The 23,777-nt window shown below is 36.5% G+C and overlaps 1 protein-coding gene across 2 annotated transcripts in view; it reads right to left on the bottom strand.

The window, feature by feature from the left end:
- DPH6 (diphthamine biosynthesis 6) overlaps window positions 1-23,777 on the bottom strand; it is a gene marked incomplete at its 3' end in the record, with an annotated part of 271,055 nt that overhangs the window by 81,178 nt on the left and 166,100 nt on the right. The window contains exon 9 of one of the 2 annotated variants that reach the window (XR_013959609.1): window positions 18,910-19,058. Coding sequence is in view for 1 of the 2 variants with exons in the window: in XM_080651060.1 (XP_080507186.1) it covers window positions 18,990-19,058 (69 nt within the window). Of the gene's footprint in view, window positions 1-16,408; window positions 19,059-23,777 lie in introns of those variants that run through there. The other variant, XM_080651060.1, reaches the window with a different exon arrangement.

Below are 23,777 nucleotides of genomic sequence, written 5' to 3'. Positions count from 1 at the left end.
TTTCCATAGTGGCTGTACCAGTCTGCCTTCTCACCAACTGAGTACTAGAGTTCCCTTTTCTCCATATCCTTGCCAGCACTTGTCATTTGTTGATTTGTTGATAGTAGTCATTCTGACAGGTGAGAGGTGATACCTCATTGTCATTTTAATTTGCATTTCTCTGATGATTAGTGACTTTGCCATTTTTTCATATGCCATCTGTATGTTCTTTTTGGAGAAGTATCTATTTAAGTCCTTTGCCCTTTTTTAAATTGGATTGTTTATCTTCCTTTTGTTAAGTTGTGTGAATTCTTTATATATTTTGGAAATTAACCCCTTATCACTTGTATCATTGGCAAATATGTTCTCCCATGCAGTGGGATCCCTTTTCATTTTGTTGATGGTTTCTTTTGCTGTGCAGAAACTTTTTATTTTGATGTAGTCCCATTTGTTTATTTCTTCTTTGTTTCCCTTGCCCTGGGAAATGTATTGGGAAGCATATTGCTATGAGAAATGTCTGAGATTTTGCTGCCTATGATTTCTTCTAGGATTTTATGGTTTCATGATTTACATTTAAGTCTTTTATCCATTTTGAGTTTATTCTTGTATATGGTATAAGTTGGTGGTCTAGTTACAGCCCAAGTGCCCATCAGTAGATGAGTGGATTAAAAAAAGCTATGGTACATATACATAATGGAATACTATGCAGTTATAAAAAAGAAGAATCTCTTATCCTTTGAGATAGCATGGAGGGAACTGGAGAGTATTATGCTAAGCAAAATAAGCCAGTCAGAGAAAGACAAGTATCACATAATCTCACTCATATGTGGAATCTAATTAACAAAATAAACTGAAATATAAAATAGATCAAGAGATACAGAAGCATGAATCTCAGAGGGAAGACAGGGGTAGGGGAGGGGAAGAGATTAATCAAAGAATTTATATGCATATATACATAACTCATGGGTACAGGCAATAGTGTGGGGAAGGCTTGGAGAGGGTGGGGATGGGGCTGAGAGGGTCAGTGAAGAAAAAAGGGACATCTGTAATATTTTCAACAATAAATTTTTAAAAAAGGAACAAAAGAAATACCAAAAAATAAAGTGGTTGTATAATAAAAGAAAACCCATCAGAAAGATAAAATAATTCTAACTTTGCTTTCACATATCTCCCAATGTCTAGAGCAAAATTTGAAAAAAATTAAAGTACAGGACAAATCTATATAACCACCTCTCTGAATTACTGATAAAGAAAAGAAAAAATCAGTAAAGACACAGAAGTTCTAAAGAATACTTTTAACAAACCTTCCTTAATTGTCATATATACAACACTGCACTCAACTTGATAAAATACACATTCTGTATATGGATCATTTACCCAAAAGGATTATGTGCTGGGCCATGAAGCAAGCCTCAACAAATTGCAAGAAACTAAAATCATCGAAAAGTATATTCTTTGACCACTATTTAATTAAGCTAGAAACCAATAACTAAAAGGTAACAAATATCATTATTTCATATCCTAAACTAAGACTACAACAAATAAGAATCATTAGAGGTTTTCACTGAAGAAACTAACCAAGAAATTATTTTTAAACATTTAAAAATGTACTATAAAATAAATTAACATTTATTCTTAGTTAATTACCAAAAATCTGCATAGCATGTTTTTTATTAACTTTTTAATGTGAAATAATGTATAAAACAAAGAGTTGAAATCTACTAATCTTGATAGACTGACTATAAAATCCAATGCTAACAGATGCCCAATGAGAAATTCTGGAACATGCAAAATCTCTTTGGGATGAGAGAATCCATCACCAACCTTTATGTCACTGTGGTGGACAAGGCAATCTATGGAGAAAAGCGCTTCTTCTGACAATATAGTCTCTTCACATACAAATAAGCCAACTGAAAGGAACAAGGCAAAACAAACAAACAAACCCTCTCCTCCCTGGCCCCAACCACCAAAACAGGGTAATCATTACTGTGGTTCAAGATAACTGAGGGAACCTAAACCATCATTTCTTGTCCTCCAGGGTGACAGCAGAAATATAAGTCTATAATTATATCTGTAGTCATGCTGCAAAGTTAGAGGGGTGCTACCAGCATAAAAAAATAAAGAATTTCTGAAGGGTATAAAGCAAGATTGAGAAAGAAAAAATGAGAAAGAATTGCAACAAAGTTGAGAATTTAGAAGCCCAAAAAAGAAAAGAAAGGACATTGCATGTAAAAATTTTTTATACTTTTCATTTCTTTGCATTTTACATGGTGTTATGTGAAAATTACTCTATTTAACCTTCTAGTTCACTAAACTGATCTTTAGCTTGTTGCTTCTTCTATTCAGCCTGAGTGATTTTTTTAAAAAAATCACTAATATTTCATTTTCACAATTAAAAAAAAAAGCTATTATCCACCTGAATGACACTAAAGATCCTATCTAATAAAGAGGGAATATGCTAATTGACCCTCACACCATCACAAAGATGGTGGCACCCACAGCTAATAAGGAGGGAATATGCTAATTGACTGCCACACCCTCACAGATGGTGGTGCCCACAGCCACAAGATGGTGGTGCCCAGTCCCCTCAGCCCCACTGGGGCGGCAGGCGCATGGCAAGGCCAGGCCCACCCCCAGGCGGGCCCAGCTGCTCCACGCACCTGCCTCCAGAGTCCCCCAGTCCCCTCAGCCCCCTAGCTGCCCAGGGCCCACCCGAGGTGCAGGCAAGCCTCAGATGGCGGCTGCCCAAGGCGCAGGTAACCAGGGCTGGCTGAGGCTTGCACTGCCAGCAGTGGCAGCAGCAGAGGTGTGATGGGGGCATCACCTTCCCCTGATCGCTGGCCCCCATCATGCCTCCTGCCCCTGAGGGTTCCCAGACTGTGAGAGGGGGCAGGCCAGGCTGAAGGGCCCCCCTTCCAGTGTATGAATTTTCATGTACCGGGCCTCTAGTATTAAATAAAATAATTTTTAAGTTTTCTATTTCCCTAATTAATTTGTTTCCACAAAAGGTGACATTGTTTCATTTGTTGAGTTTGATGCCTCTTTGTACTTATGTTGGTTATTCTAGAATGTTTGGTTCTTGGCTATCTATTTTTATATATAAGCAAGTATCTTGATTATTGAGTATAGTTACTGGAGTGTATTTCAAGTGACAGTGTTCACCTGGCTCTGAGAGGGACGATAATTATATGATTCTGGCCACAGTGTCAAGCTGGCTGTGTACACAGCATGTTTTTTGGGTGGGCACACATCCTTGTCTTTTGGCTTATTAATCAGGGATACCATATGTCATCAAAAATCTCCTTGAAGGTCCTCCCAGATTATATTTGGATTTCCAAGTTTGTGGTGGAGTCAGCTACTTGGAGAGCAGGGCACTGGTGTGATTGTTCTACCATCCTGTAATTAACTAGCCACCCAGACATACATAGCCTATTCCTCTCAATTCTCTACAGCCTTTAATCGTGGGTTTAGCTATAGATTCTTTTGTGTTGGAGGATCTTTTCCATCTCTGTGGCACTGTAGGCCTGTTTGGGATATTCCATCAATCTTAACCTATTTGCTTTGTAGCTCCCAGAAATTTGCACTTTCTATGGCACTCTTCCCTGCTTTCTAAAGTTGCTATGGATTTATTATTTATTACTGTTTTATAGCTCTTCTATCATTTCAATGGAATTTTGGTAGGAAGGAAAGATAAAATCTGCCAATATATTAGTCAGCTCTCTTGAACCAGTATATAAATTTCTATATAATTTCACTGGAATTATCTGAGTAACTAAACAAATGTAACCTGATAGCACCTCCTAGTTTACTGAAATGGGAACCATCCATCTTAATTCCATCTCTCCAGTAATGTTTTATTGAATTCATTCAGGTTCTGCTTTAACTTTGCTTCAGCATAAGAAGTGCCCCTCCCCCACTCTTTCCCTCATTCTTCTCCAATCTTTGTCCCGTGGGCTCTTTTCTTCTCCTACAACAGATAATAAATCATCTCTATCTCCAACATATCTCCTCCATTTCACCTCCCTCCTACCCTTCACAGCCATCTTATTAACTCTTACTCCCAGATAGCAATTAACATTGCCAAACACTCTCTGCTAAGGAAGTCTTCCTTAGAGTTCCATGATCCTACTGTGCACAACTCTTCCATCTGGAGGTAGCGAGACAGTGGAGTGAGGAATACTAATGCCAAAGATAGAGAAGAGTCATAGAAATTGATCAGAAATGGGAAGAAAGGAATGGAAAACAATACTGGGGTCTTCCCAAGTCAAAACTTACACTGAGTGGCCAGATTATTATGATATCTGAACGCATAATAATCTGGCCACTCAGAGTGTGTGTGTGTGTGTGTGTGTGTGTGTGTGTGTGTGTGTGTGTATATTTTAGAGGGCCGGTGCATGAATTCGTGCATGGGTGGGGTCCAGCCAGCCTGGCCAGGGACATGGGTGGTTGGCCGGCCTGCCTGCTGGTCGAACTCCTGGTTGAGGGGACAATTTGCATATTAGCCTTTTATCATATAGGATATACACTGAGTGGCCAGGTTATTATGTGTTCAGAGATCATAATAATCTGGCCACTCAGTGTATGTTCTTTTCTTAGTCTTCATCTGCAGCAATGAACACTACTGAACCTTGATTCACATTCTGAAGGTACCTGCCCTAGAATTACATGGTTCTGTCTAAACTTTGTCCTTTTCATATGATTTGGCTGATTCCTTCCTAGTCTGAGGGAGTCATATAGTGGGAGAGAATTCTAAAATAAGAGCATAATTTGTAAGGGTATCAAATATATATATATATATATATATATATATATGTTTTGTTTTAAAACAGAGAACAACTTTTCTAAACCAACTGGGCAGTATGGTGGGGGTGGGGAGCAGTCCTACAAAAAGGGGCTAAGAACCTCCCCTTGGGAACAAAGAACAAACACAATACAAAAAATAACAATGCTCCCAAATGGGGCAGGAGTCTGAAGAGAACAGATTGTCCTCATCCTCAAACTGGCTTTTTATTTGGTCTTTTTTTTTCTCTTTCCATTTCATTCTTTTGTTGTTGTTATTGTTTTAGCACCTGTGCAATAAAACTGTACCATCTCCAACCAGAGCCTGCCACAGCTAGGCACATACTCCCTACAAAGATTGTTTGGAAACATAGCAATTGGTATTAAAATAAGAATAAGAGTGGGAAAGACAATTCCACACAGGGGGTGGGCACAGGGAAGCAATCCAAGCTTCCCCTGTCTCTCCCATATCAAAGATTTTTAAAAAGTTTATTGACATTCACCAGAACTTGGAAGAAAAGATGGAAAACAAGAGAAGGTCTGAGAAAACTGGCTGAAAGCAATACAGAGTGAAAAGTGGAGCTAGCCAGTGGTTGGGGAGTAAGGCAGCAACAATGCCGGGTTTGAGAGGCACTGGTCTGTGAGGGAAGTTATAATCTTCGTGTTGCCTACACAGTGGAATGGCTGGCAGATGTCAGGTGCTTGTATCCTTAAGTGAACAGCACTGGAAGAGCATTTTGGATCTCATCTGCCTAATGGGAAAAGTGCTTCTCATATGCTGGGTCACTGTCGTCCACCAGTTCTGTCGGCAGATGGGGCAGGCGGCTTATGGCTGGGTGCTGCTCACTGGCCACCTGGAACAGGGCAAGGCAGAGATCTTGGAGAAAGTACCAATTTCCCTGGTTAGTGTCACAGTATTCTGACCACCCCTTTATCTAATGCCTGTTAAGTATCAAAGCATTTTCTTATTAATAAATCATTTTCTGCTATCTACTTGTGATGGGCGTTGGGCTGTTTTATAGAAATATTTTTATATCAAAATGAGTCAAGAAAAATGTATTTTTGCTTTGTTTCTTTTTAAAATTATTATCTCCCTAGTATAGTGTTCTGCATAAATATTAAATATCTATTTCTAGAAAACTTCCTATAAAATTTTTCTGTTCTACTGAAATGTTCTTTAAGCAAATAAAATCGCTTTTCTGTTCTTCTTTCACTTTTTATTTTTTTAAATTCTTTATTGTTGGAAGTATTACATATGTCCCTTTTCTCCCCATTGTCCTCTCCCAGCCTGCCCCCACCCCCAAGCCCTGGCCTTCACCCCTCTCCCACCATTGTCTGTGTTCATTGATTATGCTTATATACACACAGGTTCTTTGGTTGATCTCTTATCCACCTGCCTCCCATCCTCCCCTGCCTTCGCTCTGAGGTTTGATAGTCTGTTCGATGATTCTGTGTTTCTGGCTCTGTTTTTATTCATCAGTTTATGCTGTTCATTATATTCCACAAATGAGTGAGATCATGTGATATTTAGCTTTCTCTGAGTGGCTTATTTTGCTTAGCATAATGCTTTCCAGGTCCATCCGTGCTGTTGCAAATGGTAAGAGTTCTTTTTTACTGCAGTGTAGTATTCCATTGTGTAGATGTACCACTTTTTATCAGCTGCTAGGTACTTAGGCTGCTTAAAAATCGTAGAAATTGTAAATTGTGCTGCTATGAACATAGAAATGCATATGTTTTTTCTGATTGGTGTTTCTGATTTCTTGGGATATATTCCTTGGAGAGGGATACTGGGTCAAATGGGAGTTCCATTTTTAATTTTTTGACGAAACTCCATACTGTCTTCCACAATGGCTGCACCAGTTTGCATTCCCACCAGCACTGGACAATGGTTCCTTTTTCTCCACATCCTCGCCAGCACTTGTCCTTTGTTGATTTGTTGATGATAGCCATTCTGACAGTTGTGAGATGGCATCTCATTGTCGTTTTGATTTGCATCTCTCAGATGATTAGTGACTTTGAGCATGTTTTCATATGTCCCTTGGTCTTCTGTATGTCCACTTTCGAAAAGTGTCAATTTAGGTCCTTTAACCATTTTTTTTTGATTAGATTGTTTATCTTCCTTTTGTTAAGTTGTATGAATTCCCTATAAATTTTGGAGATTAAACCCTTATTTGATTGTCTCATTGGCAAATATGTTCTCCCATGCAGTGGGATTTCTTGTTATTTTGCTGTGCAGAAACTTTTTATTTTGATGTATCCCATTTGTTTATTTTCTCCTTAGTTTCCATTGTTCTAGGAGAGGTGTCAGTAAAAATTGCTACAAGCTATAGCTGATATTTTGCAGCCTATGTATTCTTCTAATATTTTTATGGTTTCCCGTCTTATGGTTAAGTCTTTTATCCATTTTTAGTTTATTTTTGTGTATGTATGGTGTAAGTTGGTAGTCAAGTTTCAGTTTTTTGCAAGTATTTGTCCAATTTTACCAACACCATATACTGAGGAGGCTGTCTTGACTCCATTGTATGCTCTTGCCTCCTTTGTCAAATATCAATTGAGCATACTGGTTTGGGTCGATTTCTGGGTTCTCTGTCCTGTTCCATTGGTCTATGTGTCTGTTTTTTGCATCAGTACCAGGCAGTTTTGAGAACAGTGGCTTTGTAATACAGCTTGATATCTGGTATTGTGATCCTGCCAACTTTGTTCTTTTTTCTCAGGATTGCTTTGGTTATTCAGGGTCTTTTTTTATTCATATAAACTTTTAGAGAGTTTGTTCTAGGTCTGTGAAATATGCCATTGGTATTTTAATGGAGATTGCATTGACTCTCTAGATTGCTTTGGGTAGTATGGACATTTTAATGATGTTGTTTCTACAAATCCATGAACACAGTATATTCTTCCACTTGTTTATATCTTCCTCTCTCTCTTTTTTCAATGTCCTGTAGTTTTCTGAGTTCAGGTCTTTTACTTCCTTAGTTAAGTTTGTTCCTAGGTATCTTAATTTTTTGTTGTTGCAATGGTAATGGGATTTTTTTAGTTTCTCTTTCCGTGAGTTCATTATTGGTGTATAAAAATGCCATAGATTTCTGGGCGTTAATTTTGTATCCTGCTATGTTGCTCAATTCATTTATTAAATATAGCAGTTTTTTAATGGAAGTCTTTAAGGTTTTCTATGTACAATATCATGTCATCAGAACCTAATAACAGTTTTACTTCTTCTTTTCCAATTCGGATGTCTTTTATTTCTTCTTGTTGTCTGATCGCTATGGCTAGCACTTCCAGTACTATGTCGAACAGGAGTGGTGAAAGTGGGCATCCCTGTCTTGTTCCTGTTCTCAGGAGAAATGGTTTTCATTTTTGCCCATTGAGTATGATGTTGGTGGTAGGTTTGTCATATAAGGCTTCTATTATGTTGAGGTATGATCTCTCTATCCCACTTCGCTGAGAGTTTTTATCAAAAAGTGGTGTTAGATTTTGTCAAATGCTTTTTCTGCATCAATTGATATGATCATGTGATTTTTGTCTCTCAATTTGTTTATGTGATGTATCACATTTATTGATTTGTGGATATTGTACCAGCCTTGCATCCCCGGAATAAATTCCACTTGGTCATGGGATATACTGTTGGATCTGATTTGCTAGAATTTTGTTGAGGATTTTAGCATCTATGTTCATCAGGGATACTGGCCTATAATTCTCTTTCATTGTGTTGTCTTTATCTGGTTTTGGTATTACGGTAATGGTGGCTTCATAGAAAGAGCTTGGAAGTGCTCCTTCCTCTTGAATTTTTTGGAATATTCTGAGGAAGGTAGGTTTTAGTTTTTCTTTGAATGTTTGGTAAAACTCCCCTGTGAAGCCGTCGGCCCAGGGCTTTTATTTGCTGCAAGTTTTTTGATGACTGCTTCAATTTCCTCAGTAATTATCAGGCTATTCAGATTATTTTATTTTTGCTGATTGAGTTTTGGAAGATTTTATTTTTCTAGGAATACTAGTATGTCCACTTCATCTAGGTTGTCCAGGTTGTTGGAATAGAGTTGTTCATAGTACTTTATTACAATACTTTGTAGTTCTGTGGGGTCGATTGTTACTTCACCTCTTTCATTTCTGATTTTGTTTACTTGGGTCCTCTGTCTTTGCTTCTTGGTGAGCCTGGCTAGAAGTTCATCAATCTTGTTTATCCTTTCAAAGAACCAGCTCTTGTTTCTATTGATTTTTTTTTTTTTTTGTTTCTATGTCATTTATTTCCACTCTGATCTTTATTATTATCTTCACTTTTTTAATTTGAAGATTATATGTATCACATTAATTGGAAAAGATAATTAAATCCTAGTAAGTATTCTTGGTTAGTCTTGTATAAACAAAACAAAACATCTGGAGTTTGGCTAAGTGAGATTATATGTGAAACTATTAGTTTAAGGATAAGGAAAACAAGGTCAAATTAGACCATGTGAAAAGGACCACACACTGGAGGTACAGAGGTGAGATGAAGGAGTAAGACAAAGAATGCTCTTGTTCCACGAAGATTCCTTCTTCACCTCACTGCTAGAGCCACTCTCCAATATTAATTTTCCCTTTAGATCCCAGAATCCATTTACTTCTCAGACCTTTGCTTTCTCCAAACTCTAGAAAATAATGAGATAAATCTTCATGAAACCAAGAAACAAAGAGGATATACCATTATAATACTTTCAACAATAAAGATTAAAAATAAAAAAACAAAATAATCATCAATATCAAACATGTCATCACAAAAAGTTTTATTTAGAAAATGTAGTTGAAATGAAAATAAGAAAAACAAGAAGCCAGAACTGCATCTGAGGAGGCTAAATATTAACAATAAAACAAAAAACAAACAAAAAAGGGCAGTAAAATTCTTGAACTTAATCCTGGGGTGATCATTGACTTCATAGATCTTAATTGTTAGGAAACTTGAAATAAAGTATCTCCCTCTAAGGGTGTTCAAAATAGAATTAATAATTTCAGACAAAGAATGCCTAGAAGATAACTAAGAAGCTAATCATGAATATAGAAGATAAAAGAAATAGAAAAAAATATATGCACAAATGAGTGGAACAACAAATCAATGTTTTCCTCTCTCTCAAATCAATAAATAAAATTAATATTATTTTATTCTTACACATTGATATGATAACCAATTTGCCTAGTTCCACCAAAAGCCATTCTTGTGATGCCATATTCATTTTTTTGGGGGGCCAATGAATTCACTTATTCAACTTTCTTAAAGTAATAAAAAAATGAATTAAAATTATTCTGAAGTGATATAGCTTGACATGCAAGTTAATACTTGAAAGATAACCAAAGATAAAAGGTTAAGGTGAAATCGCTAAGCAAATTTAAAGATTTAGTATTAAAATATTTTTAAAATCCATTTATAAAGAACTTCTTGCTTCAAGAATTATGAAACATTTGGCTATTGGAAAGATTTTGAGTTTCATTTTCTTGTATATTTCAAAGAAAAATAGACTGTTATTTTTCTGTATTCAAGTAAAATTCTGCTGAAGATTATGGATTTACCCAGATGAGCTCTTGCCATTCCTTTCTGTTTGGTGACCCTTTGATAAATATGATACTTAATAGCATTTACACTAAAAGATGGAGGTTACTGCTAAGAGGCAAGGTGTTTAAATCTTCCATGTTAAAATCCTTATAACAATTTCTCTTTGTCTAAAAGTAATAAAAGGAATTAGAATCTTTTATCACATCTATGGTTTAAATAGTGTCTGATAGCTTAAGAGAGATCTTGAATTGGAATTCATGTGTTATACAAAATGTATCTACTTTTGGGACTTGGGGTTCTCAACCCAGAGCTACTTACTCCCTGAAGAGAATGGGCATGTTATAAGGGTGTTCTGTCCTACTTGCAGGCAATGCCTGGCTGGTTTCTCTGCTACCAGCAAACACTTGGGGAAGAGCTGCTTCTACTCCTGATGCTCTGGGGCACTATGTCTTTGCCCTGCCATACTGGGATATTGCAAGTCTTGCTTACCTGCAGCTACCCCCAAATGGTAGTAGATAAGAGATGAGCTGAAAGCTCCACTATCCTATATAATAAAAGCTTAATATGCTAAGTGTCTGGTCGTCTGGTCGGCCATTCAACCAATCAAAGTGCTAAGGCCGCTCAACTGCTCGCTATGATGTGCACTGACCACCAGGGGGCAGACAGTTGAGTCGACCAGCCACTATGACGTGCGCTGACCACCAGGGGGCAGACACTCTGACCAGTAGGTTAGCTTGCTGCTGGGGTCTGGCCAATCGGGACTGAGTGAGGCGCCCTGGAGCCCTCCCGCGGTCCCTCCCCGGCCCCGATCATGCACCGGTGGGGTCCCTCGGCCTGGCCTGTGCCCTCTAGCAATCTGGACTGAGGCCCACCCACCCACCCCCAGTGCACGAATTTCATGCACCAGGCCTCTAGTCATCTATAACTTCCCAGAAGTTGAAGGTCTTTCAACAATGAATGTTGAAAGAGTGAATTCAGTAGCCCCTAAAAGAAATAGATGTGTGGCCAATCTTTTTTTTTCTGAGCAAGCCTTAGTGTGCTCTGGGAGCATGAAAATATACTCTATTGCTTTTTTCATTCTTTGGAGATTTTCCTTCACATTAATTTACTGGACCATCTAGGTTCATGATACTTTAATGCCAAAAGTTTTAAAGTGAGGGATTTCTACCTAGCAACATAGTTTTCACCCTAGAAATTAATTCATAGGAGAAATGTTATTTACTCATGCATATGGAAACCTCTCATCCCCAAAATGATTCAAGGCAACCACTTGTGAACATTTACCTTGCCAGTAACTTTGTTAGAATCACACTAACTTTATAAACAAGAGATAATTGACCATGATTCTCAAAGAGTTTAGAAGACTCTATTTAAACTTATACTTAAAAAGAAAAATCTGGGTTATGGGTATTTGGGTGTGCTTTTTACTATTTTTTTCATTTTCATGTCTTGAATATTTCATAAATTTCAATAATAATAAAAAGCTATATCTCACTATGTTGGTAAAAATAAAAGACACAAATAGTAGCCAGTTTGAGCAAGCTTTGGCAAATGTATTAGGACGCCAGAATGCTCATGCACACTTTACAAGGTTTACAAATTGGTTCAAACTTTTAAAATAGTAATTTAACAAGATGTCCATATTTGAAATGTGAAAGATAAAATAATACAGCTTTTGGAAGCTAACATGGTCTTCATGACCTTGAAATAGGGAAGATTTTTCTTAAATGAGACACAGAAAGCATTAATCTTAAAAGACAAGAAAAGGAACAAATTGTTTACCAAAGGACACCATTAAGAGAGTGAAAAGGGAAGCTATAGTATAAAAGACCATATTGCAACACACATACCTGACAAAGTGCTCACATCTGGAATAGCAAAAGAACTCTGACCAATTAGCTAAAAACTTTGACGGGTAATCCTATAGGAGGACGTACAATACAAATAGGCACTTTACAAAAGAGGATGTCCAAACGGCTAGAAAACATGCTCAGAGAACTGAAATACAAAGAGATACCACTGTATACTCAGTAGAATGGCAAATATTAAAAAGACTGATAATACAAAGTGTTGGTGAGGCTAGGAAGCACTTGGAACTCTAATACACTGCTGGTGCAAGTGCATATTGTTTCAACTGCTTTAAAAATACAATTCAACACAATAAAAAGGCATACATATTTGAACCAAAGATCCTTATTGTTGCATGAAATAAAGTGAAAGAAATCAGGCAAATCAGAATACATAAGAACAAATTCCAAATATTTTTATATAGAGAGAGCTAATTGGGTGAAGGGTGGTTGCCTTAGGAAAGCGGGAGGGAAGGGCACAAAGCTGAGGGAGGACTTTTGCAGTCTTCCCAATGTTTTTCATCTGGACCTGGACAGCAGTTACACAGGTGAGAACACTTTGTAAAAATTCATCAATCTGTATATTCTATTCGTGCTTTTTCCTATGTGCTAATTCTTCAACATGAAGGTAAGAAAAAGAGAAAGTATCCATGCCAATAGCATGAAGTTCCTGAAAGAGATTCTCTCAATATAATTGTATTCACCCAGAAGTGACACTTCTTCCTGCTTTTCAACGTGCACTGCTACCATCTCCTAGTAAATTTGGTCATGTCACACCTGTGTTATTTAAGATGTTCTCTCACTACCATTTCTGCATTACTGAACTTCTCTTTTTCCTTGGAGTGGTGGGATATAACTCTGAGAGCATCAAAGCATCATTTTGCATGGGAGTTTTAATCTGCATAATTTGTCTTTTTAAACCAAGGATAATTTCTTTTATTTTTAAAAATTATCTCTCTTCCATCGCCTCCAGTATTTCTGTTCTGTTTATTTGAAAAAGGAACCTCCAGAATTTTCTTCCATGTCTTTCAATTTTTTCTCCCATATTTTCCAAACTGTCAGATATTCTGGGACATACCCTGGACTGGTAGGAAATGATCATATTATTAACTTGTTCCTTTGTTTTGAACTATATTATATACCTCTTAACATCATGTTAATCTCAGGTTACATATAGTTGATCAAAGGAATCCAAATACTCTTCTGAATGAATTTATCAATGTCTTTAGAAACATCTGTATTTTCACTGAATTTTAAAATTTTTTCACTCAAATAGTATTTAAGCATAGTGAAAGAATAAAGGAAAATAATTTAGGCAATGCTCTGAAGTGAGTTTGAGAAAAACTTTAAACTCTTCTTCAAATCTTACATAGTACACACATAAAGTTATTAAATTGGATTTTTAAAAAGTTAAGATCAAGTTCTGATTATGGCATTTAAAAATATTTTATTTAAGGATGATGTTATTAGGGTTTAACATGCTTTAGATGTGTCATTTTCCTATGAATGCCTTTAAATCAGCTTTCTTAAAGAGGATTTTTTTAAATGTCTGGCTTTAAACATTTTTTGGGTTTTGTTTCAATGAACATATTTATGGGAAAACAGCCAAGAAAATGTGCCATTTGGGAAGGAGGGGAATACATTTTGTTTCCTTTTTTTCTTGGGATATTTCTGTTTACAAAGGGAATGTAGGTTGCCATCAAACTTCCAAATCTGAACAGTAGAGGTGACTTTGTCGGCATTACTTTGTTCCTAAAGTCAGTAACTTTCCAAAACAGTGCAGTTGCCACATGACCTCTTTAGTTACTAGGCCATTTAGACACTTTTAACAAAAGCCTTAAGCTGTATGACTTCATTTTACTGTATTATTCACCCAAGATGAGTTTATTTATAAGTAAGGATTAATGGTGTAAAGTTAGTCCACTGTCAAGCTGCTTTAACAACACTGAGAAATTATTTTCACAGCCACTAATTAAAAACAAAATGCAGCACCAGAATCCATCTAGTATTTGCTTTGCTTCAGCACTGCAGAACCATTGTTGTGAGAATGTCATTGGAAATAATTTATTTCAATCCTCAACCCTGAGGATATGTTCTTACTGATTTTTTAGAGAGAGAGGTCAAGGGAGGGGCGGGGGGGGGGGGGGAGAGAGAGAGAGAGAGAGAGAGAGAGAGAGAGAGAGAGAGAGAGAGAGAGAGAGAGAGAGAGAAACATCAATTGGTCGCCTCCCACATGTGCACCCCCCGCTCCAGGGGGAATAAAACCAGCAATCTAGGTATGTGCCCAGATCAGGAATCTAATCTAACCGGCAACCTGGCAACATTTTGGTGCATGGAGCGATGCTCCAACCAACTGACCCGGCCAGGGCAGAAATGATTTATTTTATAACATGACAAATTTTCACACTTATGCTTCTCACTTAAAATTTCATAGCTAAATAGCTAGAGAAAAGTACGTTTATTTTATCTAATCCTTTAGTAACAGACTTACAATATAGGTGAATCACTAACCCATGGAGAGGTTATATAGCATAGAGGTTAAAACCAGAAACTTAAGATCCAGTGTGCTTATGGGCACCCCACCAATTGCCTACTCGTGTAATCTTGGCCTAGTTCATTTCAAGGAACCTCAGTTTCATTATGTGCGAAATGAGAATGACAACAGTACCTAACTTACAGGCTTATGGAGATAAATGAGTTAATACAGAGACTGCCATATAGTAAATATTAAATAAAATTTAGATAACTCCTTACTCTTAATAGTGAGGAGATAATAGAAAATGTTTGAAGATGTTACGTTAGTAGAGATATAAGTGTATCACATAAAGTTTTAAGTCATTTTCCAAAAGAACTGTAAGTAGAAATTGTTAATCATAGCAGCAAGGAGAATAAGAGGGAAAAACAGATCCCTATTTTTCCTTAAACCCAATAAAAATAGGATAAAGAACATAATAAAGACAGGCGCATACATTAGTTAAATACAGAACCATTCTGTATTCTCAATTCATTCTAGCAGTTCCCTTTATGAATTCGAACATTTTCTATGTCCTGTCTTCAGAAGACTGAACATACACACACCATCACATGAAGCTGATGAATCTGATGAATCTGTAAACCCCAAAAAGAAACATAAAGGGCACCAAATGAAACAAATTCCTATATTTTTCACATTTTTGTAAATTTGCATTGGGTTATATAAAAATTCCTCAGCTTCAACTTCCAGTTCACTAAGCTGATATTTAGACCTGTTCTTTCTATTATTTATCCCAATACTAAGATTTTGTTTTATTTAACCTGATAATTGAACCACTTTCCCAGCAGCCCTTCAGCTACATCTTCCCTCATTTATCAAATACTAATGATAATAGATTTCTTTTGCTTCTCATATGAACTCACATTCCCAAAAGGTTAAATTTTTGTATGTTGAATGCGATGCCTGTCTCCTGAGCATATGTTGATTTTCCTAAAATTCTTGGTTATCAGTTAATTTGATGAATAAGAATCTATATTCCTAGTTATTGCTAGCTGTACTATACGTCCTCAGTGCAAGTGACAACATTTTCCTTCTTGGTTTGAGAAGAGGCTCTGATTGTCTGAGCTCTGTATGTCTCCAGGTCAGTTCATGTAGGTCACTGATCTTTTGGATGCACTCACTCCTCTTGTAAGGCCACCCAAGCCCACTTCTCTGGCATCAGCTCCACCTCTGAGAATCTCTCCATCAGAGTGAGAGCCCCAAACTTGTGGCTTCTGCCTGGGTTTAGACGGCAGATTAGGCTGCTTTGAGAGCAAGGTGCTGATGGAATTTTTCTACCACTTGGAACTAAATAACTCCCAGCCAGCCAGAGTCTATCTTTCCCAGTTTGCCACTGCCTCTAATCTTCAGTTTATAAATGTCATGCTTTATATATTGCTTAAATTCCAAGATAAATTAAATAAGCAAATAGAAACCCTTAATAAGAAGTATACAGATTGTTCATGAATTAGAAATCTTAGTATTGCAGAAATGTCAATTCTGCCCTAGTTTATATACTTAATGTTTTCCTAATCTAAATTCAAGCCTTATTTTTGGTTGAAATTGACATACTGATTCTAAAGTGTTCATAGAAATGCCAAGGGCTAAGAAGAGCTGAGACAGTTTTGACCAACAAAGCTGGAGGATTTATTCTACTAGATATCAAAACAATACTTAGAAGCTACTATAATTTAGATAGTGTAGTTCTAGAAAAAAGATGGACAAATCAACCAACAGAAAAGAAAAAAAAGAATTTGGAAACAAGGACACAGTTCCATAAATTCTTAATTTATGAGAAGGCAACACAGAAGAGCACTGAAACAACTGTCATTTCAATCAATGGTGATGGTTCAATGTTATATCCTTATGAAAAACAAAATCTGAATCTTACATTACCCCATACACAAAAACCAATTCTGGGGAGACTGTAGATCTAAATGTGAAAGGCAAACAATAAAGCTTCTAGAACATAACGAAAAATTTCTTTATGGCCTTGGGCTTGAGAATGTTCTCTTAAATAGGACATTGAATGTATTAACCATAAAGGAAAAAATGATAAATTGAACTACACTAAATTAGCAAATTCTGTTCAAGAAAGACACCATTAAGGGAGTGATAAGGCAAGGTACAGAATGAGAAAAGATATTTGCAGCAGATATATTTGACAAAGGTCTCATGTAAATCAATAAAGAACTCATATAAGTCAATAGAAAGAACAGATAGCTCAATACAAAACTAGACAAGACACTTAAACCGGCATTGTATAAAAAAACATTATTAAAATGGCCAATAAAATATAAGAAGACATTCAATCTCATTAGCAATTAGAGAAATGTAAATTAAAACCACCATAAGATACCACAACATACCCACTAGAATAGACAAAATTGAAAAGACCAACAATATCAAGTGTTGGCAAGAATGTGGAGCAAAAACAATACATTGCTGGTGGAAGTGGAAACCAACACAGCTGTAGACAACTGTCGGTATCTTCTAAGATTAAACATGTATAAATTTACTCTACCTCTCACTTTACTTTTTTATTGTGTGTCCTCTGTAAACACTGATTTTTTTCATATCTATGCATAAAAATGTAACATTATGTTTTAGGCATTTAATTCAGATATTTAATAGCTTAAACATTTCATCCTTATTCTTGAAAACAGGCAAAAAACTGATTCCTATTTGTCAAATACAAAGTATAACCATCTGTTGCAGCTAACAAAAAAGCTTCCAGAAATTATGTGCATGGTAATACTAAACTTTACACATAATTCCTAAATCATGTTTTACTTTTAATTGCTTTTAAATGACGAAAGTGATCTTATAAATTTTTTTCTGCATTCAATAAATACTTATTAAGTACCTTCAGAGTGCCAGAATCTTTACCACCCCCTCTCTAGCCTACATTCTAGCTGAGGACCATAGAGAGTGAGCAAAGCAAAAGAAGTAAAATATATCCATGTTAGATAGGGATGAGTGTTAACAAGACATTTAAGACAAGGCAGCAGTAGACGAAGTATTACAGTGGCTGCATGGCATTTATAGATGAGTGGCCACAGTAGGCCTCCCTGAGAAGGTGACATGGCCCCAGGTGAAGCATGCCAATATCTGGGAGAAGAATGTTCTAGGCAGGCTAAATTCCAAGTTGCAAAGGCCGAGTAAAATGTCCTTAATTTCTGTATGAGGAAGCTGCCTTAATCATTCGAATCTTGTCTTCTGGTTACCCATTTTTTTTTTTTTTTTTGTACTGCAATTCCAGATGTTGCAAGTTTTGAAGCATTATACATTTTAGTTCTTAGCAGCTATGATCTAGTTACTTTGTAAAAGCTTTCTTAAACTGACTTACTGAAATCAAATATAATCTACCCCAAAAATCCTGACTCAAGTCTCTAGAGAAGGCTCTATAAACAGTGTTGAGTCACTGAACTGAAAGTCAGGAGACGTGGGCTCCGGTCCCATCTTTTATGCTCACTTGGTGCGAGACTTTGGTCTCTATCTTTTTCAGACCTTAGTTTCCTCATTTAAGAAATGAGACAGGTGAGTTGATTCGGAGGTTTAAGTCCATGTTTTGTTAGATTAAAAGGTATTTTGAATAACTTTAGGCTGAGGTGGATGCACTCTCTAGGTTAACTCTCTATTTTGACACAGTTAATATAAAAACTTACTACCTTATACCCACATACCACTTCCCTTCTTAGTTACCTGCGTGACTCCTGACCAAACGACTTTTATGGAGCCTCCCAGCAATCAGGGCATGATGCTGAGACTCTGCCCTACTTATTTAAACTCTCTCACAGCTTTGAAGATTGCCCTCATTCATTCATCTTCGCTGTAACACGAACCATCAAAATTTCCACTCACTGGGATGAAAATAGGGAAACATACACGTGAAAAATAATAATGAGCTCCATATTTCCTCCTTGTGAAAAGGTAAAGACTGTCATATCTGGACAGAAATATACCTGGGGCAGTTTGCAAGCAGCTGCCTTCTATGTAACTAAGACAGCTAAGGTGTCTGGAAGAGTCTTCATGGAATAAGAGCCTAATTCCTTGAACAGTCTACAGAGCTTATTTTTCCTGCCAAACAACAACAGCAACAACAACAAAACCCAAACCCTCCATCTTAGTTTTTTAATACAAATTGAATACACGGTTGCCAGTAGATTATATATAAGCTCTTTGAAGGCAGGACTTATTCCTTAGTTGTCTTTGTATCTCAATGACAATACCACACACATAATACACACTCAATACATGCTTGTAGGTGGACTTACGGTAATAATTTTTTCTGCCACTATTTTTAAGTCTTCTGTGGCATCATACTCTCTCTTGCTTTTAGATCTCAAAGTGATATTTATTGCCTCCGAAAGGCAGTAATTTTCTCCTTCTTTTTCATATCTCCACCTGGTAACTCTGTAGACACCTGGAATCCAAAAAAAAAATCTAGGTTGGGTGTATTCCTCTCTCTCTTAAACCTATATTGCATAATTATGGTCATTATTTCCACTAGATTCTAAATCTTGTGAGTGCAGAAAATAAGCCTATTCCATCCCTTGCAGTAAACCCAGAATCCAGAGCAGCGTTGATACAGAATAGGTACTAGAGTGTGTTTGCTAAATCCATGTTATAGAAAGAAGAAATCCTCGGATGCAGCTGGCCAGAGAGGAAAGCTGGCAAAGAGGTGATAAGAGGCAACAAAGACTCAACAGTATTTATCAAGAAAGATAAAAACATCTTTAAAAAATCACTTGAAACTAGTTACAAAATAATTGCTGAAAAATTAAACTGAAGAATCCAAATGGGTCATAATCCTCAGCATTGGTTTTTGTTTGTTTGTTTGTTTTTTTTCTATGAATCGTTCCAAATAGGTAGGAACAAAATGCCATTAGTTCAAACAAGCATACTTCTTTCGGAGTCAGTAAAAGGCATTAGAAAAATATAAATTAATGGTTATCGAGGAGCACTTACACATGGCAAATACAGCATCAGATGATGACAATATACAATGGCTATATTCACATTCATAATGTATTGATTTCAAAGATTATAATGCACAAATGCTATCTGGTAATATTTGTTACTTTATAAAATATAAAGAAATAGAGTTGTGAAGGATGTCAGGAGGGTCAAATTCCAAAAATTAATACAAGGCATATGCAGTCTCCGTAAATGACTTACTACATTAAGAAGTGACTCATACTTAATATTATTTAAACTGAGTTGCAAAAGTTTAAATTCCTAAAGTTAGATTTCTAAATTCCTCAGGCAAAATCTATCTTGCTGGGGGGTTATTAAATCAATTAACCTTGCAAAGGGAAGGTTAAAGGACTTCTGTAGGCTGCATTCTCACAGCAGAGAGAGAACAGGCAGCAGCCGAGTGAACTGCTGGGAGGGTTCAGGAAAGGCTCGCGCTAGCAGATGATCAGCTCTGCTCTTGCTAAAATTTGGCAAAGAAATACACTGTGGTTTCTTCAGATGACAGCATCATAATTCATTGAGCTCTCCCCTACCTTTTCACAAAAAGGCCAAAACCCCACAGGAAATGTGAGCACTGACATTTTCTACCCAGGATCACAAACTGACTCTTTTGCCAGAAATTGAAAACAATATAGCTAAAACAGTAAATATGCCGTGATGTGTTGAAAGAAATAGGCTGCTGGACTGGCCAGTGACACAATCCATCATTTCTCTTTTAACTTCTAATGGAGAGAAAGGTAAAAAATAAAAAAATAAAAATATATTTGGATTGGCAGACATCCATGCAAGTACAATGAAAACCAAATAATGTTAAAGAATCACTTTGCATTAATTTACAGATTATGCTCCCAAAGATTTACACTGAACCCTGTCCCTTTAATGGCGAGTTTGATTACACATTTCTAGCTGATTTCCAGGCAGTTAAAAGCTAGCTTAAGGGCCATCTAGAAGGCATGATTTCTTTTCTTTTCACAAAATGCTAAAGCTTCTTTATCATTCTGTATTCAGTCATGAACTCAGCTGCACAAGCCAAACGTAAAGATTTTATGGGGCCATCTATCACTGGAATTCGTGAACAGGAATACAAGTCTGCTCATGCAGACACAAAGGCACATTTCCATTTTTATGAATGAAAAGGAGCCTTGCATAAACATTCTTTATTTAAAGTTTTAAATGAAGGAAGCTGCAAAACAAAATGGGGGCATTTTGTTTTATATGTCAATATCTTGTAAGAGGGGCAAAGTAAGGAATCTGGCTCCCAAGATTCCCAAGGCAGCAGTATCTCCTTTGCATTAAGTACATAAATGAGATTTATGGCCACTGACCTAATCTTAGATGCCAAAATGTACAGCAGGAACAGCTTTCTGAAAAACTTAATTTAAAATTATGGTGTTAACAAAAGCACTTTAGGAAGCAGATAAGACCCCCAGCGCACATGCACACACGCATCTGAGAGCCATGGCTGCAGACAGGAGCCATGGCTATTTGCATAAAGCTTAGAAGGCATTTCAGAGATCATTCACATCTATAGGTTTTACTGTTTCTCCCTACCACCTTGAAGTTTATGAATTTCTAAATAAATACCTATCCTCAGAAGTTGATTTCCATCCCTAATGGTCATTTAACACCAGATATTCAGAGATTTGGGTTTGGGGGAGGCTTAGAATAAAGAATTAAATAAACATGCTAGTTCATTTTATGACATTTAAATCAGTTTCCTTACTAAGTACTAACTACATTAGCACCTCGGAGAGAAAAAAGTGTTGAGGAGCTGCACTTATAACACTTTCTTCTTTGAATGAGAGAAAGGAGCTAGGATGCCACTAATCCACTGGTAACCACTTGGAGAGTATCCTGAGCACACTGAGTTTTGACCTTAAAAAGAAAGGAAGAGGGTGGGGGTGGGGGCAATGGGGGGGATAAGGACACATATATAATACCTTAATCAATAAAGACAAATAAAATAAAAGTTTGGAAGGCTAAAAAAAAAAAAAAAAGGAAGAAAAAAAACAGAAAAGAAAGAAAACAGTATATGAAACCTATAATGACAGATGCCAAATCAACACTTTCCTTAAATAGTCCCATAAAACAGAGTTTCTGGAAAGAATAACATCCTGCAGAACAAAATGTCAAGTTAAAGAAACACATTATTTCCTTTCTTATTGGATTTTTAACAAGTGAACTATGCACAGTTAGAGGAGGTCAAGATATAGCAACAAATGTTTTTCAAATGATTTCAAAAGCTTTTACTCTTAAGTACAGATTTGAAACACTAAAGTGTATATTGCAGGTATACAGAAATATAGAATCCCTGCAATGGGTAAATCATGCAAATTTGTAACAAGTAACAAGACTAAAAATATTTTGAAATTAAAATGCAGGATTAAAAAGAATACTAGGTTCTCCCAGTTATCTGATCATTCAATTCTAAATTCCCGTCTTAGTTTAATTTAGGTTGACCCAAAATAAGGGAAGAACTTGGATGTAGGTCATTTATCTGGGAGGAGAATCCCAGGAAGCAGAGTGAGGAGCCATGGGGAGTGAGACAGGAAGCAAAAGCCAGTTATGCTACTGAGTTGGTTAATGGTCTGGGCAACCAAGAATCAATTCTACTGGGGATTCTTGGAGGAGCTCTGTAGAATGTGCCTCAGAATTGCTCATCTGAAGGATGTCAGGATGGTGCATTTATTCACTGTATCCTGTCTCCCATTAGTTGAGGGTTGCTGCAGGTGGCAGTAACGCCCTCACCCTTGCAGGCTTCCCTGGCACAAGCCTGAGTAAGCTTCCTTGGCTTCAGAGAAAGCCCCGAGGCAGAAGAATGGAGCAATGCACAGCTGAGTTTGTTAGAACTTTGTCAGTGTGCCCAGAACGGTTCGGCAGGCACTGGTGCAGCTGGGATCAGAGGTGGGACAACAGCAGGGGATGAACGCATGGAAACCTCGTGCCTCAGATGCCAGGCCACTACAAACATTACCACTACATTACTTTGAATCAATTCACAGCATGGAAATTACTAGTAGTACTAGTTAGACTCTTCATAAATCTAAAGTTTTTACATTTTAAAATATATTATTATTCCTGTTTTAAAAAAAATAACTGAAAACAATCTAATTTATAAAAATGTGTTCACATAACCAATCCATTTTCTTTCCAATTAACATTTTTTTTTGATATGTGAGTATGTGTGTACTTTCAGAAGAGTTTAATGTTTAGATTAGGAAAACAAATAAATTTAAAGTATAAAGAAAAAAGAGAAGCAATGATAAGAGAAAGAAAAAACTATCATCTAAATAGGTATTCATGACAAATAATTCTTACACTGTTTCTGCACTACATTATACATTACTTAAATAAAAAATAGTATAATTTGATCTGTTTTATTATTTTTTCTGAATAAAGAACAATCTGGTTTGGATTAATTTCACATTTTTCAACTGGTTATTTTGTCATCATGAACAAACACATTGTCTTAATTGTATTTTTAAAAAGGCCATATATCATTGTGGTTACAATTGCTCAGGCCTTGGGGTCAGATGCCTATGTTTGAATTCTCACGCTACAACTTCTGAGGTGCAAAATGGCGAAAATGACAGTACTTACTAACATATTCAGTAATTGCTACTTTAGCTCAAATTATATAATATATGTGAAGCCCTCAGAGAAGTATCAACCTCACAACTGCTCAGTAACATTAGTGATCATTATTAATGTTAACATTCTGCAAAAATTAGGTTAAAAAGTCATAATAGCAAGTTTGTAAATATGTGTGTACTCATATGCAATAATGCAGCAAAGCAATGAAGGAGAAAAAGAGTACATAACTGAGTAAAATAAAAATTCAGTTTTGTACAAGGGATTTCCACATGGGAGGTGAAGTTTCATTTTGGTGTTGCTCCTCTGTTCCAGCAAGGATGTTACCTTCATTACAGTTCACCTCACATGAGCAGCTACCCATAAACAGCTTGTCTGAGGATGCCAAATGCTAAGAAGAAAGATTAGTGAGCAGAATAAAAAATGATGAATCAGGAAGCTAAAAAAAAAAAAAAAAAAAAAAAAAAGGAAGAAAGAAAGAAAGAAAGAAAGAAAGAAAACCCAGCTGAAATTTGATAATAAGGGCAATTTACATTTGCTCAAGATAACACTAAAAGGAAATGGAAGAAGTTTA

Source organism: Plecotus auritus, assembly GCF_963455305.1.
Source record: "Plecotus auritus genome assembly, chromosome: 1".
In the NCBI taxonomy this organism is placed as follows: domain Eukaryota; kingdom Metazoa; phylum Chordata; class Mammalia; order Chiroptera; family Vespertilionidae; genus Plecotus; species Plecotus auritus.
Note: the sequence above shows the minus strand (reverse complement) of the source record. Positions and strands in the feature narration are given on the sequence as shown.